This window comes from Leuciscus leuciscus, assembly GCF_965113295.1.
Source record: "Leuciscus leuciscus genome assembly, chromosome: 21".
NCBI classification, from domain to species: Eukaryota; Metazoa; Chordata; class Actinopteri; order Cypriniformes; family Leuciscidae; genus Leuciscus; species Leuciscus leuciscus.
Window position 1 is genome coordinate 26,761,520 of NC_138745.1, and position 17,080 is coordinate 26,778,599.

The 17,080-nt window shown below is 39.2% G+C and overlaps 1 protein-coding gene across 24 annotated transcripts in view; it reads right to left on the minus strand.

The window, feature by feature from the left end:
• tcf7l2 (transcription factor 7 like 2) overlaps positions 1-17,080 on the minus strand; it is an 86,636-nt gene that overhangs the window by 43,335 nt on the left and 26,221 nt on the right. For 15 of the 24 annotated variants that reach the window (XM_082151303.1, XM_082151301.1, XM_082151293.1 and 12 more), the window contains exons 4-5: positions 14,083-14,184; positions 7,012-7,071 (exon numbers count right to left, since the gene is read on the minus strand). In XM_082151303.1, coding sequence (XP_082007429.1) covers positions 7,012-7,071; positions 14,083-14,184 — 162 coding nt within the window. The other 9 variants (XM_082151287.1, XM_082151289.1, XM_082151286.1 and 6 more) reach the window with 2 other exon arrangements.

The following is a 17,080-nucleotide window of genomic DNA, read 5'->3' on the forward strand; positions in this document are numbered from 1 at the left end:
CCAAAGAGTGGTTCATGGTGAGGCAGTGGTCTTTTCAATAACCTGCAAACTACGGAGCGCATAAAAACCCACTCAGAGCATTCATCCGTCTGTCTGACATTATAATAAGGAATGCTCCTCGAAAACACTCAGAAAACAGCTGTGCTGCCGTAACAGATCTTATGTGGCATCTCAACACAAGGTGGAGACAGCGTAAAAAAAAGTTCCAATTAATGTTTACGTTTACAATAGGGGGAAATAAAATGGAGATGCTCTTCGAGCTTTCCAACAGGTGCTTGGAAAAATGGGATAAAAAGGCACACGAGGAGCAGCCTCTGTATCTTAAGGATAGTAGTGACATCTCAGCTTTTTCTCTGTTCGCATCAGAGGTAGAGGAGAAAGGAAAAAAATCCGTTGTGTGAAGAAAAATGTCTTGTTATGGAGGAACGGAGCATGTCATAGATAAGAGTAGGCCGGTGTTCAAAGGGATACAGGCCAGTGAAGCGCTCGCTTCTTTCTCCACGTCGCTGCACTGTCCTTAATGAGCCTCCCAATAAAGCCTCGTCTCCTGTCTGCTGTCCGCTGTCTGTCTCACTTCAATCATGACCCACCATTTTATTTATTCATTTTATTCATTATTTTTACTGAACTCAAGATAGTTCACAATACTGATAAACAAATAAAAACACACATAATGTTTAGCTAGTGCTTGCCATTATTAAGGAGACAGGAAACTGTTGGGCGTAATAGGGCTGGATGGTATGACAATCGCCAAAATTGTCAAAATAATACAATAAAATATTTTGTATTAAACTTAAATTACAATTATAAATTAAATACATAAAAAGTAAAATAAAATAAAATAAAATAATTAAAACATTTTATTAAAAAAAATGAACTCCATTGGGACACAACAAAGGGCAGATTGGAACCTATAAATCCCACATGAGCACCAAGGCTCAAAGAACCCAGAGCATGTGTGCTAAGTGCTCAACATCAGCTTTAATATAAATGTTAAAAAATTTGCTTTCCATCGGCAAACAAAAAAGTAACCTTTTCCCGGTCCATCCCTCTCATTTGTTTTTTGTTTTTCCTAGCCTCCAGCCTCCTTTCAGTCTAGTATCTTGTGGTCCGAGTAGTGACAGATTCTCCTGGACTTGTCAGGGCTGCCCTGTTAGCTGCCTGTCATAAATTAAGCCTAAATACAACACATCTGCTTTCACCACAGAGCCGTGCAGACGAGCAGAGGTAGACATTCCTCTCATATCTGAAATGAAGCTAAATAAAAGATAAAGAGAGCATGTGCACACCTGCAACAGCATGCCAGAACAAGACCACTTTAACTCACTGAATCATTCAAAAAAAGGCTGAACTAAAAAGAAACAATAAAAACAAAGAGATTTTCTGACTGTGAAAAACAGTCCCGTGTCATCTTTCTCTTTTTAAAGCCATAATGGAGACAGACAACTTGGCTCTGACTGCACTTATTGTAGAGAAACATCAAAAAAACAAAGACGCAAATAAACAGTAAAAATATGTTTGCAAAGAAACTGCTGAGAGGAGCGAAATCAAATAAATTGGAAGTTTGTTTCACAAAAGGAAAGCTGAAGCACATCTGAAAACAATCTGAAGAGAGAGAGAGAAAACTAGAGGACAATGCAAAAACGACTCCAAAATCAAGATACTGACTAACTTCCTAATAAAAAAACTAAAAGAAATAAAAAGAAAAACCCTGTTGCTCTCTTAGTGAGGGCTACATGTGATTTCGGCCAGCTTAAGTGCTCCCTAGAAGTGCGTTTTAGGGGCCAATGCACACATACACACACAGAATCACTAAAAGAGGGAAGGTGTTCAACTTTAACTGTCACTGCACATTCAGCCATAACAATAAATTTTTCTTGGGTAATGTCAGTTTCACCCCTCCCCAATGCTTTGCCTCCTCCTCCTTTCTCACTTACTTCGACACAGCTCACAGCACACACACAGAACTTCTGAATCTCACCACATCATGAAGCCAAAACAGTCTGGCCATAAAGCAGTCAGCGTTTGCATCTGAAGCACGGGGGAGATTTCGTCCAACCTAAACAAAGGATTAGTGAAGGAACGTGCAAGACTTTAGGTGATTTCAATAGACCCCGACCGCCACTACCTTCACACGCTCAGGGGGCCAGATTCCACACAATGGAATTACAGAGCATGAATTTTTCTAACCGCACATTGGACGGAAAATACTATTAATTTTCACTTCAATTAAATGATGCCATGGATATTTCAGGGAGTGTGGTGAGCGAGAAGCTTACTAAAACAACCAGACTGCATCCAAAAAAAGCTCCTCATTCTACAGGCCACCCTGAGGGACAGAGTCTAAATCATTTCAACTTCCTCTCGGAAGTTCACCTAAAACTTCCTGGAAGCACAACAGGCATGCTTAAATGAAAATAAAGAGAGTTAATTGGTAAAAAAAACAACAGTAATTATAAAAAAAAAAAAAAAAAAAAAAAATGGACAGAATTGAGACCAATAGGCCTCAAAATGTAAAGATATGTCTACAAGTATGCTTTTGGTAAACTGGGATTATGTCTAAGAATAATGCTTTAAAAATTAAACAGATTATGTAAACACAATAATGATTTAGTAAGCAGATTTATTATTCTGTATTTTAAGTAATGCAAAAATACAAAAAGTGACCGATATTATATTATTTTGCATTTCGGCCGATACCGATCATGCAAGCTTTATAGTAGTGATGTATAAATATAAGTGTAAGCTCTCTGTTGACTGTCAGCTGTTAACCCCTTTGATTTCAGGAGGCATACTTAAAAGCTTATAAAAAAATAAATAAAAAAAAGTATCATCAGGCACATGGTCTCATTTGATATAAAAACTTTCACATTTTTAAGAAAATTGATTTTGATCAAGTTTGGAGGTTCTTATGTTACAACACTGCTGAGAAATCCCCAGAAAAAGTTATGCAATTTGTTGATTTATATTGTTATTATTCATGCTTCACATGATGACTATTAGAAAATATATTTGACAGGTCATAAATTCATTTAAAAAAAAAGTTTGGGCTTGTTCACAATTATGTCAACAGCATCTGGGCCAGATTTTATGTTGATATCTCAAAGCAAAAATAAAGCTATAGAATTTGGAACCATGGTAGCCACCAGTGTTTTACTGAACATAAGGACTACTTAAATGTTAAACGACACAAAGTATAAAAATATTTATAATTACAAAGAATAAGTAACAAGTAATAAGATCCTGGTTGATGAGTAATGATCTTCCAGCGCTGTTTCTTCTGTGCTGCTCCAAGCAGCATGTCATGTCACTCCATGAGGATTCTCTTAAGATACGCATCATGTTATGTTGTGTGGGGGCTCGTTTGAATCAAGACAACCTGCTCTAAATAATGATGTTCGATTTACTAATGTTTCACAAAGTTACAAAGAAAAAGAAAAGAAAAGCCTAATCTGTATACTGTTTACATGCACGTCAAGGCAACTTTTTATGGTTTTACGTCATCAAATTGCGATCAGTCCATGAGATTGGTCAAATTTAGTGGCTACCGATCAAGTCATAGAATATGATTATCGGCCGATACCATTCTACAGCCGATTGATCAGAGCATCCTAATATATATATATATATATATATATACACACATATACATACATAGATACAGCATCAACAAGAACATAATTAGATTGAATTAGAATTAGAATTAATTAATATATATACATTTTTTTGCACCCTCAGATTCCAGATTTTCAAATAGTTGTATCTCGGACAAAAATTGTCCTATCCTAACAACCCATTCATCAATGGAACGCTTATTTATTCAGCCTTCATGTGATGTTTAACTCTCAATTTAAAGAAATTGACCCATGTGACTGGTTTTGTGGTCCAGGGTCACATACGATAAAATAATAGCTTTTATCCAATAGGAATTGAACAGATCATGAAAAGTTCTTCATATAAAACAGGTTGTCGGAGGGCAGGGGTCAAAAAGCTTTCTTAAAAATTAAATTTTTCCTTAAAAACAATCCTTTAAAAAGTTGGCTTCGTCTTTATCTCTTCCCCCTCCTCTTCCCCTATCTCTTATTCTCAATTCTGATCTACTTTCCCAAGCTACTCTATAACAGGCCTGTGAAAGGAGGTCACATATCAACTTACCAAGCGTCCCTCTCTGACCATATGACCCCTTCGGCAGCCCACGAGGCCCCATGTCATTCCATCACACTCTCTCTCGCTCGCAGTCCCCCACATTCACGTCTTCCAAACCACCATCTAAAAGCTGCCCCCCTCCCCTCGTCTGCCCATATCCCGACACTAATTGGTAAATCTGTTGAACCATAGCACGCCCAACAATGAGACACCTGGAGTTCTGTCAAAACAAGTTTCCCTGTGAAACAGCCTCAAGTGCTAATACAGTACGAGTCCTAGCTAACTCCGTCTTACTCAATGCCGTGCACGAATATAATGCGTGTGTGGGGTGGGGGAGGTGTTATAGAAAGTTGTAGAGAAGTTCAGTGTGAAGGGGAAGTGTTAATGGCACTATTAAAGTTTAGATTCTCAGGAGTTTAGGAAGGAGGAGCACGATGCTGTCTGGCTCCACTGGAAGCCCACAGGAAGTCCTTGTGGAAGTTTTGGCCCCGACAAAAATCTCAAACATTCTTGCAGTTCTTGTTGGACACCCTCCCCGCCCACAATTCCTTCTGCACTCTCTCTATTTTAGACCGAAATGAGGAGTGCTCTACGTAAAGTCAGAGTGCTAACATGGCAACATGCTGTGGTTTGTGTGAAATCATGTGCTAATAAGCTTGAAAAACGAACCCCGATTTAACTGACAACATGGAACCTGCACATTTGCTTGTCAGTTAGCTGACACAACACACACAAACACAGCAGAAACACATACACGGAGGCATTAGGGTGACATATGGACAAACATAAGGATTTTTAAATAATTTTTTTCATTAAAACAAGCGTTATATCCGTCTTTCACAAACACATCTGAAACAGAGATACACTACTCAAGGAACTCTTGGTGAACCCTGTCTAACAAGTTCTGACAGAAACTCTTTATGAACACAAAAACGTTTCTGGCCCTGCAATTAGTGTCAGATAATAAAACATAAGAAGATTCATTGTTTAATTTATTTTTTTCATAAACTGCCACAACTTCTTAAAGGAATAGTTCACTTAAAAATGAAAATTCTGTCATAATTTACTCACACTCAAGTTATTTTAAACCTGTATGAATTTCTTTCATTTGCTGAACACAAAAGATGATATTTGAAGAATGTTGAACCAATCAGTTGATGGAGCCCATTGACTTCCATAGTATTTTTTTTCCTACTATGGAAGTCAATGGGGTCCATCAACTGTCTCATTAAAATATCTTCATTTGTGTTTTGAAGATGAACAAAAGTCTAATGGGTTTGGAACACAATGAGGGTGAGTAAGTGATGACAATTTTACATTTTGGGAGATCTAACCCTTTAAGAAAAATAAAAGTATAAAAATATGAGAATTTAAGAATTTTTCAAGAATTGCACTTATTTCATCCTAAATACTAAAGTATAAGAGTGACAGTTCTCTCTAGATGTAAACCTTGTTCTGCTAAACTTTTGTGATATTTATCCAATTTAAATCTCACAAGACTTCACAGAATGAGGGTTACCATCTCGACGTGACCCACATGACCCTGAGGGGCAGACAAAAATAAGACAAGCATATCCCACAATGCCAGAGCTTTCTTCATAGACCTAAACACAAGGCGATGAGCTAAACAAGCTCGCACCGCTGTTGAGATTTGGCAGACCAAGGCTACCCATCGTGCCCCCCCCTTTCAAATTCCACACACTGTTTGTGTCCGTCAAGGAGGGCCGAGGCGCAATTGAGACACTCAGCGGCAGTGGCCCCGTGTTGCGTCACTCCGCGCCACATCAAAAACTGAAGAGCAGTGCCAGACTTTCTCTCTGCGCCTCATGTCGACGGACAAGAAGACAATTAGAAGAGGGTCTCGTCTCATCCAAACATCCTTAACCTTGACCCACGCAAACTGAGTCATGCACACATTTACACACTCATGGGTGCGCGTGTGCAAGCAAAAACACAAACCACTCCACCTCCTAACTTCTCGCTGGCAAACGTTCAACCCCAGATGCTACAAATGAAAAGCATCCTCTTCATGCCAGCTGCTTCAGAGAAAAGGAAAAGAAATCAGAGAGAAATAATCGCCACCATTCCGGAAGATGCAGGAAAATAATTAAGGCTGAGACGGGGCCTGCAAGCAGACAAAGATGAAGCTCAAGAGGCATTTCGGGCTGCCAGGAATCCAGAAATGCTGAATTTTACATTGCTGGAGTGGCGCTGATGCTTTCCTGTTAGACGCAAATACTGTATATCGTAACAGGGATCCTGCTAGAGAAAAATCATCATGTCAATGGACAGCAACAGTTTACAATTACCACACAAACTGAGCCAAGTCTGCTCATGAGGATGTGTGTTTGTGTGTGTGTGTATGTACAAATGCAAAGCAGATTCAACCCCATTTTATAGAAGAAGAAAAAAAAGAGCAAGAACACAGCAACAAACAATATCAAATACAGCAGAATATTACACTGTTATCAAAAACAAAATAGTTATTGAAATCTCCAATTGTAATGATTTTGATATTCTCATTTCATAATTTTATTTTTTACTTACCCTGTTGGAAAACCCAGCTTAAGCAGGAAAACATGGTTACTGGTTTCTAGCTGGTCAAAGCTGCTCCAAGCAGGTCATTAGCTAGTTACCAGCCCACGATGTTCCAAAAACCAGCTCGACCACCTTTAGCTGGTTTGTCGTGGGTTAATGATGGTGTACCAGCTCAGACTAGATAATGACCAGCGTGGACCAGGAAATAACCATTAAGGCAAGCAGGAAAATCAGTTACCATGCAACTGAAGCTGCATTTTCCAGCAGGTAATTCATTTAAACAATCAATAAGCCAGATGCAAGAAACTTGGAATTCAGGATTCTCACCAACTGTAATTGGTGAACACTCAGATCAGTCTGTCCGGGGAATTCCCAGCAGAAGGGCCCCTGAAAGGCAAAGACGCACGTCCCGTGTCACAAATTGAGAACATGGTACACTCATCACTCATCCAGGGCATGAAGGCAAAAGGCATGACTTTTAAAACCACAAAAAAAATGTCTAGCTGTGTGCCACCCCTCTCCTTCCCTGTCTGTTTCCTCTCTGACTTGCGGTGTCAGGCCGCTACCAGGTACAAGCCCAAACATATCTCGCATACAACATACAACACACGCAGAATACATGAGTGCATGTTTGTTTACTGTGATTTGAGGTTGTGATATTGTTAGCATGTTGGCAGTGTGTCTACATCAACTGACTGAAAAAACAAAACAAAAAAACAAGTACTGATGTGGCTTTAAGCACATTGAGGGTTTGTACACCATATTCCTGTTGCACAATGTCATTCGAGAAAAAGCGAGACAAGCGATGGTATAAATACTTCACAGAGGAAAAATATATTGGTCAGATGTTGCTGTTTTATAGCTCAAGAGACAAAGGGCCAGATTTACTAAACAGGGCAAATTAGCGTAAGAGCGCAAACCCCCAAAAAGTGCAGATGGGAGTGGAAAGTTCTGACCGTGATCTACTGACGACGAGTAAATTAAAAAACACAGACGCAGGGTGCATCATTTCCATAATGACAACGCAATCTACCAAGATAAATAATGGCCATCAAAGTGACAAGGGCAAACCTTAGTAAATCACCTTGCATAATTCATTTAAATACTCTCCCTCCAATAAATGTTGCGTCTGAAAGGGAAACTCCTACAAATGCATATGCAATAAGATCAGGCGCAAAAAAACTCTGTCCATGCCTTTTCAGTGCTATTTTTTTACCGCATGTCTTCAGTAAACCCTGACAGTAATTTTTAATGCCAAAAGAGGGTTTGCGCTGACCCTAAATGGCATTATCAGCTAGGTTTGTCTTAAATACACTTCCATTCAAAAGTATTGGGTCTGTAAGACGTTTTCAATGTTTCTCTTATGCTCACCAAAGTAGCATTTATTTGATAAAAAAATACAGTAAAAAGTAATATTGTGAAATATTATTATCATTTAAAATATCATTTATTCCTGTGATGGCAAAGCTGAATTTTCAGCAGCCAATATTTTACTCTCCAGTGCCACTAGAGGTGAATCTTCACTTGACTCACGATTCAATTTGACAACAATTCAGAGGGAAAAGGATACGATCATAAAAACGATTCACAATGCATTACGATGCATCTTTTTATCCAATTATTTTATGCAAGAGCAGGAGTGATTCCCTCTTTTCTTTTGTTGATTAACATTAATGACACAGACACAAGCTAGTTTATTATATTAAGACCTAATGCACGGATCTAATATAATTGTTACATATCAGATTCCAGAGGGACCGAGCAAGAGGGAGATTTGAGGAAAGACTGTAGAAAGAGAGATGGCTGAGAGACATTACAAAAGAGAGAAATAAGAATATCATAAGCTCTTAAGAATATCACAGGAAAAAGTAGGGTTATGATCAGGAAAGAGCTTTAGGACCCACGTTAATATTAATAAAGCTTTTCGGCGCTTACAGCATTTATTTGAAATAGAAATATTTTGTAACATTATAAATGTCCCTTTTAATCAATTGAATGCATCCTTGCTGAATAAAATTATTCATTTCTTTTTTTTCTAATTAATCTTACTGACCCCAAACTTTTGAACGGTAATGTATTTTAAATGTTCCTACAATACCTGAAAAGAACATTTTATGGGTGTACAATATGGTATATCAGTTATTGGCCGATATTATATATCTTTTAATTTATTGTTCTTGGTAAATTTGGATATTTAAAAAAATATTATTTAAGAGATATTAAAGATATTACATATTTTGCCCTGCAAATGGACATGCTAATAGGAACACACACAAGAGTTGTGAGTGTCCTGGAGGTTAAGGTTACAAAACAATACAAAAGTTTCAAAGGCTGATGACCTTGACACCAGGTCCCTTGTAAAAGAGTTTGTTAACATTCCCTGAGTTTAAGTGGAGGAAATGCTCCAGGGAGGCCTTTCATGCACTACATTAGATCATGTGCTGAGATGTTCTCCAAGCTTTGGCCAAAGGTCTCAGACCAGAGACATCTCCTGGTTTCACAAGGTCCTGTCAAAAGCGACAACAACAGGCCGGGGTTACATCACTATGCATCAAGCAGCACTAAAAAAAGATGGGAAAGAAAAGGCGGAGGCTCTAGAACCAAGAAAAGTGAGAAATAGTAGAAAGGGAAGGAGAGAAGAAAAAGACAGTTGGTTCAGTGTCTTGTGGCTGTGACACTGGGGTCCTCATTAACAGCGAGGGGGCTGGGGTTTCCCAGCATGCCTCTGGCCCTCCCAGCCATTGTCAAGCCAGTCCAGGTGCACCACCATTCAGTCCGAAAAAAGGAAGCAAATTACCCGGCAAAAACGACAGACCCCGTGCTAGCTTGAGGCGCTACTCCTACTCAGCTGGAGTCTGGGAAAATGTCCTGCATACTGTATGTGTGTTATTCATGTAGTTTACTCTGACTTTATTTTTAAACATTGATTTCAATACACTTTAAGTGCAGTTTGAACTTCAGCTACTAAACAGACGTGTTTTGACAGCAAACAGCAAGCATGCCCTCATCGTACAGCGGTTCAGGCGGGAGGTCCCGCTCTGTCAAAACGCAACACATTCCATCACTTCCTAAATACTAATTACCATAAAGGAACAGACCAGGACTCCTCCAGCTATTCTTCCAAGCTCCACCCCTCCTATTCTTCCCCCTTTCCCTGCGTTCTATCTGTTCCCGCGTTTTCCTGCCGTTGGTTCACTTGCACACAGTGTTGCACGCATACACACACTGCTGTGGGGCCTCGTGGGGAAATAGTTAACACTCCAGCCGTCCCCTGCTGCCTGTGAAAGCCCAGAAAACAATGGAGACATTGTCCAGTCTCAACAAGACTTGGAGCAAGAGGACTATGTGTGTGTGTGTGTGTGTGTGTGTGTGTGTGTGTGTGTGTGTGTGTGTGTGTGTGTGTGTGTGTGTGTGTGTGTGTATTAGACAGTGTGTAATATGCCTGCATGAGGTTGTGTGTGCGAGTGTATCCTTAGCATTATTTTAGAGAGTAGCATTAAAATATGAACTTAAAATGCCTCTCAATGGTTGTTAGCCAGCAAACTTTTATTTCATTTATTTTATTTGAATCTGATAAAATGGGTTAGATAAAATAATGTACCACACACACATACACACACAATCCAGTAACAACATGGCATATTGTTAAAACACTAATAATATAATATAATATAATATGATATAAAAATATACCGTAATAACCACTGCAATTAGTTGCCACTTATTTTTCTGTCTGTGAAATAATCAGTACTTATTAATTTGGGAAAAACTGAAATTCTGATCACAAAGTTTACACACATTTTCACTTTTTTTTCTTTTCTTTTTTTTTTTTACAACCACATGTCATTCAAATGGTTATTTCCTGAGCAAGTAGACAGTTCTTGGCCATAACAAAAAACTGGAAAGGACCAGACTTTATGCTGTGAGTCAAACATCTGGCTATACCAGTCTGATATATGGTATCTATCTACACCAAGTAACACTACATGGGGAAACACTACAGAACACCGACGGACAGCTGTGCATACAAGTCGAGAAAGAGAAAGAGAACAGGAAACTGATCCCGGAACGAATGCCCAATGTGTCACAGATGTGGGGAAATCTCCTTTCGCCTCGTTGTTTCCAACTGCTTCCCACTGGAATTACAATCGCATGATCTCCGCTCATACCGTCCTTGAGTTCAGGCTCGGTCTGATGCCAAATACACGCCACATGTGTTTTGCAGTCTACCTGTCTGAATTGTCATGTCTATATTACAGTCTATATAAAGAAAGGGGCTTTACAAATCACATTAAAATGTAGTGTAGATGGCAGTGGGACAAACGACTTGCGGTACTTTTCAGTGATGGGTTCTTTATGAGTTGTGAACAGGTAGTAAATGCGTGCTGAATGTGTGGGACTAAGAGGCTTTGAAAAGCCTGCGGGGCTCTTGAGTACTTCAACCATCCTGGCACTGCCTTCTATGGGCGTGGACAGAAACGAGAGGGTCACTTCCTGTGCTCTATTCATAGATCAGCGTGGAGTAGCACCTCTATGGCCACATGCGACACATAAAAGGTTGATGGATTACGCGTGAACTGTTTCTATGGATACAGTCACACACAGTTAGTGTTTGGGATTGACGATAGTACTTACTAACTAGTGTATGGATGCCTGTTTTCACCTCAGAGTAAATAATACAAGTAAAAACAAGCTCTCTCTCATAACTTTGACTTTATATCTCTTCAATTGCAACTCTCTCACAATTATGATTTATATTTTTATTTAATATTTTTTATTTAATATTTAAAAGGCAGAAACAAGCATTCATACAGGTGTGACTCAATTGCTGTTGCTCATTAGAGGAGCGTCTTTAATTCTGTCTATATAAACAAATAATCAACGTCAAGTCATTTTTCTATTCTCATGATAGCCATAACAATTTTAAATCGTCACTTCAGTTATAAAATGCAGTTTATAACAGAACGGTGGATGAAAATAACCATATTTAGCACTCAAAAGCCAGACTGAGAACTGTATTCTGCTGCTGTGTGAACACAACTTATGAAGTATTTGCCTCATGCTTGCTACTTCTCTCTCTTTTGGCCGTATAAATGCACATTTTAGACATACGTGTTGTCTCTCTCTATCTGTGTCTCGTTCTTTGCTCTCACTTCATCTACCTCATTGCCACACTGCCCTTTTACGGTATCGCCTCCTCTCTCCCGCTGTCCACCTGTGCTTTTGTATCTCTCTCATTGGTGATTGTTGGGTCACTTGAACTTCGGCTTATGTTCCTTATCTCACACCCATCGGCGCTCTCTTATCAGTCCACAGCAGACAGGCGTCTTCAGAGCAATGGGTCAAAGTGGGCAGGTGTTCTTCCAATTTGACAGGGAAGAGAAACTACTGTTTACGGTACAATTTATTGATAAGGCCTTCACGTACAGCAGCATATAGTCCATCTTGAGAGAAAAAAAATACAGCATTCCACAGTTATCTCTCCCTGACAATACCAACTGTCTCCAGATAGATTCACCAACGGCATGATGCAAACCAAGGAAACATCAAATCAAACACACGTCAGCACAAGAGAAACAGCACGAATGGGAGATCGAGAAGGAGAGAAGAAAGATGGAAGTGTGAAGAAACAATGCAAAATACAGCGTTTAATTTGAACTTAATAGGTCAGGTCTTGATCAAACAAACTGCATATTGTACGAATGAACGCATAAATAAATTACTGCAAATGCTAAATAGCTAAACATGCCATACAGAGAAAAATATCCTAATCTCTCATTGCAGGTCTTTAGGGCTTTTTTAAAAGGCAATAGAAAAAACTGCTCTATGCTGATAAGCATTTACAGCCCCATGAGTCAGAGGGATAAAACTCAAGTGCAGTATTTACCTGAGCCTGTTCTTAACTACCTCCCACACCTTTAATGATTCAGAGAGGGAGGACAATCATTTTTCTTTTCCTCTTTTCTCTTTTATAAACTGCACATGGGGTGGCTACCCAACATTTAAATGCAAAAATAGTTTACTACCTGTTCAGTAGAAGTATTAGACAGCAGGTCTTTTAAAGACTTTTAAGGCTTAAAAAAAAAATGTAAAGTAGCATTCAGCATATACACTACCATTCGAAAGCTTTGTCTGCACAGGAATAAGTTAAATTTTTATTTTGTTATTTAAAATTTTAATAATAGTTCACAATATTACTGTATTTTTTATTAAATAAATGCAGCCTTGTTGAACAAAAGAGACTTCTTTAAAAAAAAAACCTTTAAACTCTTACCGACCCCAAACTTTTGAACGGTAGTCTATATAAAATCGCATTAGATAAGAAGGGAAAAAATGCATAAAACACCCTTTAAATAGTCAATAGTTTAATTAATGTCACAGCCAACCATGATTTTATACTTTCGGTTCAGAAGAGAAAGATTGCATGTTTTAAATGCGTATTTTTGCTAAAAAGTCATTTTGTCAACTTTTAGGAGTGCAATCTCACATGCGTGATCTCAAAAAGACAATAGAGACAGACAAAAAATCAGCTGGAAATGTATAAATCACATTATATATCACATTACCATGGTAAACAAACAAACAAACAAACAAACAACCCACACCTATTTAAAGTAAGAACAAATAGAAAAAAATTTGTATAGTATGTCCAAAACAGAATTTGTTTATCTCTCTGCAAAATACTGTATTGAATTCAATGGATAGTTATATTGGATTCCTAAACATGACCTTGGAGGCACTCTGTTGCTTCCAGTAACTATGGAAACACAGTGAAGCCCCCAAACTCCTGAACCACAAAGGAAAGGCCAAAATCAAATTTGGTCTATTGTCCAAGGAAGGGAATCAATATAGTGACGTTTTAACACTGTATCATTACTTCAGCCCAGCAGCGAGGCTAACCTTGAATCCCTTATCGCCTATAGATTTTAAAAGAATGATAAATTTAGAGTTAAGCACATGGATAACAGCACCCGCAGATCCAGCGCAATGCAAAATAAACATAGCATCTCTACTCCAGACACTCGTTCCCTGAACCAAACTTAGCATGGGCATTAATTATCTGTCTCCAGCGTAAAAAGACGGTCTTGCCCTCTGCCACTTTGCGGCATCCAAACGGGGAAAAAAGCCTCTGTTGAGCTACAATGATATCTCACCCATTTGATTCCAAGGAGCCATATTACAAAACAAGCACCCATTTGACACATAATATTGCAACACAATCTGGTCTTCCATTTCTTATAGGTCACTAGAAATCCAAATGACAGCTGTAGATAAGGAGAGGAGTTTAAGGTCCCAAAGGACCAAACAATACAGGATACAGAAAGTACTTTTGTTTTCATGGGCTGTGCAATAGAATAAAGAGCTTTGAAAATGATGTGACTCATGGGTGTTACTTACAACGATGTGTGCTGGAGAAGGTGACCTGGCATCTTTAAGTGCTTGTCTACTCTGAAGACTTCCTGCTTGAACATCTAGCAGGGGCCATTTCATCTGTAGATACTGGATGGCAGAAAGGAAAAAAATGGAGAAAAACAAAAGAAAAACATGTTAACAATGCAGAAAACAAAGGGACAAAGGGAAACACAACATAAGAGCTAAAAATTTCTTTAAATAATGACTGTGACATAGAAAGTAAAAGTAAACAAAAAAAGAAAATATGTCAAAAAGATCCAAGGTCGAATGATGCATGAGGTGGAACTTGAAAATTGAAACTAATAGTTTTAAGATTAACAATTCACACTTTCAGTTTTTGGTATTGACAACTGCATTTACTTAATGCAGGTGTGACTCTAGAAATGTCCCGTTCACACAGTAGCATCTTGAATATATAAATGTGTTGTCTTACCAGTAACCATAGTGACAGTGACCAAAGTAATATCTAAGATGGTGATGTGCATAAAACTGAAAAGTCTAATCACTTTTATCACGTCAAGAGTCAAATCGAACCGGCAAAAAATCAAATCTTACAGACAGCAGCGTTTATATCTGGGTAGAGAGCGGAACATTTGAGTCGCACACACACACATAGACAAACCTGGTGGAGAACAGTCTGTAAGTTACCGAACACCCGCAACACACATACCCCATTTCCACCAAAAAAGAACTAGTTCGGAACTGGTGCTGGTTCAAAGTTGGTTCAACTTGAGAACCTTCTCAGAACCTGTTTGTTTTTCCACTGACTAGAGAGCCCAGCGAACGACGTCTTTACGTCACTGTGTACGTTGCCATACGTCTTAGCTTTCCCAGAAACGCTTGCGCCAACTTCAAGCATAACAATTACAATGGCGGACTACATAGTCTTTCTGCAAATGTTTCTCCTGGCTTTGCAATCCTATATTGGGATCAGAAGACGTTTAGAATACATTTGTGCTGCTCGCCTGGATTACTATAGACGGAGGATACGTTCGAGAAGAAGTTCGTCAATAACCCCGCCCCCAGCCCCCGACGTAAGCATGACGTGGTAAAGTAACGGTTCTAGTCCAGCAAAGAGTTGGTGCTGCTTTGGAACCAACTTTCCTGGCCAAGAACCGGTTCTTTGGCTGTCGAAACACAAAGAACTGGTTCGCGGGTAGGCACCGGCTCCGAACCGGCACCAGCCGGTGGAAAAGGGGTAACAGACATGTGCAGTGCAGTGCAGGGGTGCGTTTCCCGAAAGCATCGTTAGCCAACTATGGTCGCAAGTTCCGTCGTTATCAGCATAGTTGAACGATTTGGTGTTTCCCGAAACCATCGTTCCAACGAACGTTCGCAAACAGCATCGCAAACTTGTGTAGTTGGAACGACAGCTCTCGAGCTGTGGTTAGAAGCATAGTTTCTAGTTTACATGAGATGTAGACTGAATAAATCCTTATCTTTAGCAAAATAAGCAAGCTGACATTCAGTACAACCCGTGTTATTTATTTAGAATACATACAAATGTAATTTACGTCTTTTAGTTTGTCGAGATTTAAAGCACCGTTTTTGAAGACTGCGCATATGCGAACGTGCTCTACTATGTAAGAACGAGCCAAATATTGAGTCTGGTAATAAAGCAAAATAACTGAGAAAAATTAGAAATGGTCTTCAGATGCCATGTCTGTAACTTATATGACAAAATCTAGCGTTAATTTGATCTCGAACAGATTAATTAAAATAAGTTATTAGTCCACCACGTGTGCGAGACATCATAAACCAACGTGGTTGAACGATACTTTGCGACATACGGTTTCGGGAAACAGTCGTGACTAGCTAGTTGATTTCTCCAACGATGCATCGTACTATGGTAGTTAAGCAGCGAGCTATATAGTTGTACAGGAAACGCACCCCTGAGCGGCTCTCTTGCACTGTATGACATGACAGACAACTAGTTGTCCAGTCCGGGTCTGTTCACAGATGTGTGAACAGTTCTGTTTGCGGTTGTGAGGGTGAAAATTTAGGGTGTGAGTTCGGTTGTAGAATGCGATTGTCACTCCAATAAATAACTGAACTGTGTGTGAACGTAACCGTATTAAGTACAGGACAGACAATCATATTCTGCTGCTATGACAGCACATTTTAAACCACACACAAATGCTTTCAGGTGAATATGTTTGTTCTTCTTTCTTTATTAATCATGCCCAAATATTTTATTGGCCTCTGGAATTCCAGGTGGACTTCAGCATTTTTCCCAATTCACATAATAAGGGTGTGGCATTGAGTCATTGCCGCGACTTCCCATGAATGATTGACCAGGACTTTATCACAGCTGTACACACGCAAACAGCCCTTTCATGACCCCTTACATCCCTCTTAAAGCCAGCAGATGGAAATAATCACCATAATCACCATAAAGAGCTCCTTGACATTTAAATACTTCAACTGTAAAACCCAATATTTTTGAGGGCTCAATATATATATAAAATTTTATTTTCAAGATTCATACACAGAACTGATAGGTAAAAGTCTGAGATTTCAATCCAGTTCACTCAGAAGTCAGCATTTAATTTTTCTTCTGCCTTTAATACCTCCATTCTCACACCCAGGCCTGAACTCTGACATGGAGTCTTGCTGATGGACAAAGTTTCTGGGGTGATATGTCTATTCTCACCCATGGACTGCGGGATCTGCTTAGCCGACCAGGCCCTATGTGCCTGAATGACCTCTTCCTCTCAATTTGAGATCACATGCTGGGACCCATTATAAACCTGCTGTTACTGTCCCAAAACTGAACTTTTAACCTGTTTCAACAGAGGCTTAGAGACAGCCAGCTGATTGTGAACATGTGACCTAGACTAGGGCAGGACTAGATGGTATTATGGTTACAGTTATGAGTGGTATCATCAGGAGAAGTGTGATGGTCCAGTGTGGACTTTCCATTCACTGAATTACGCAGGTCAGGGGTTAACTGGGCCCTAATTGCTGTTATTATGAGAAACCT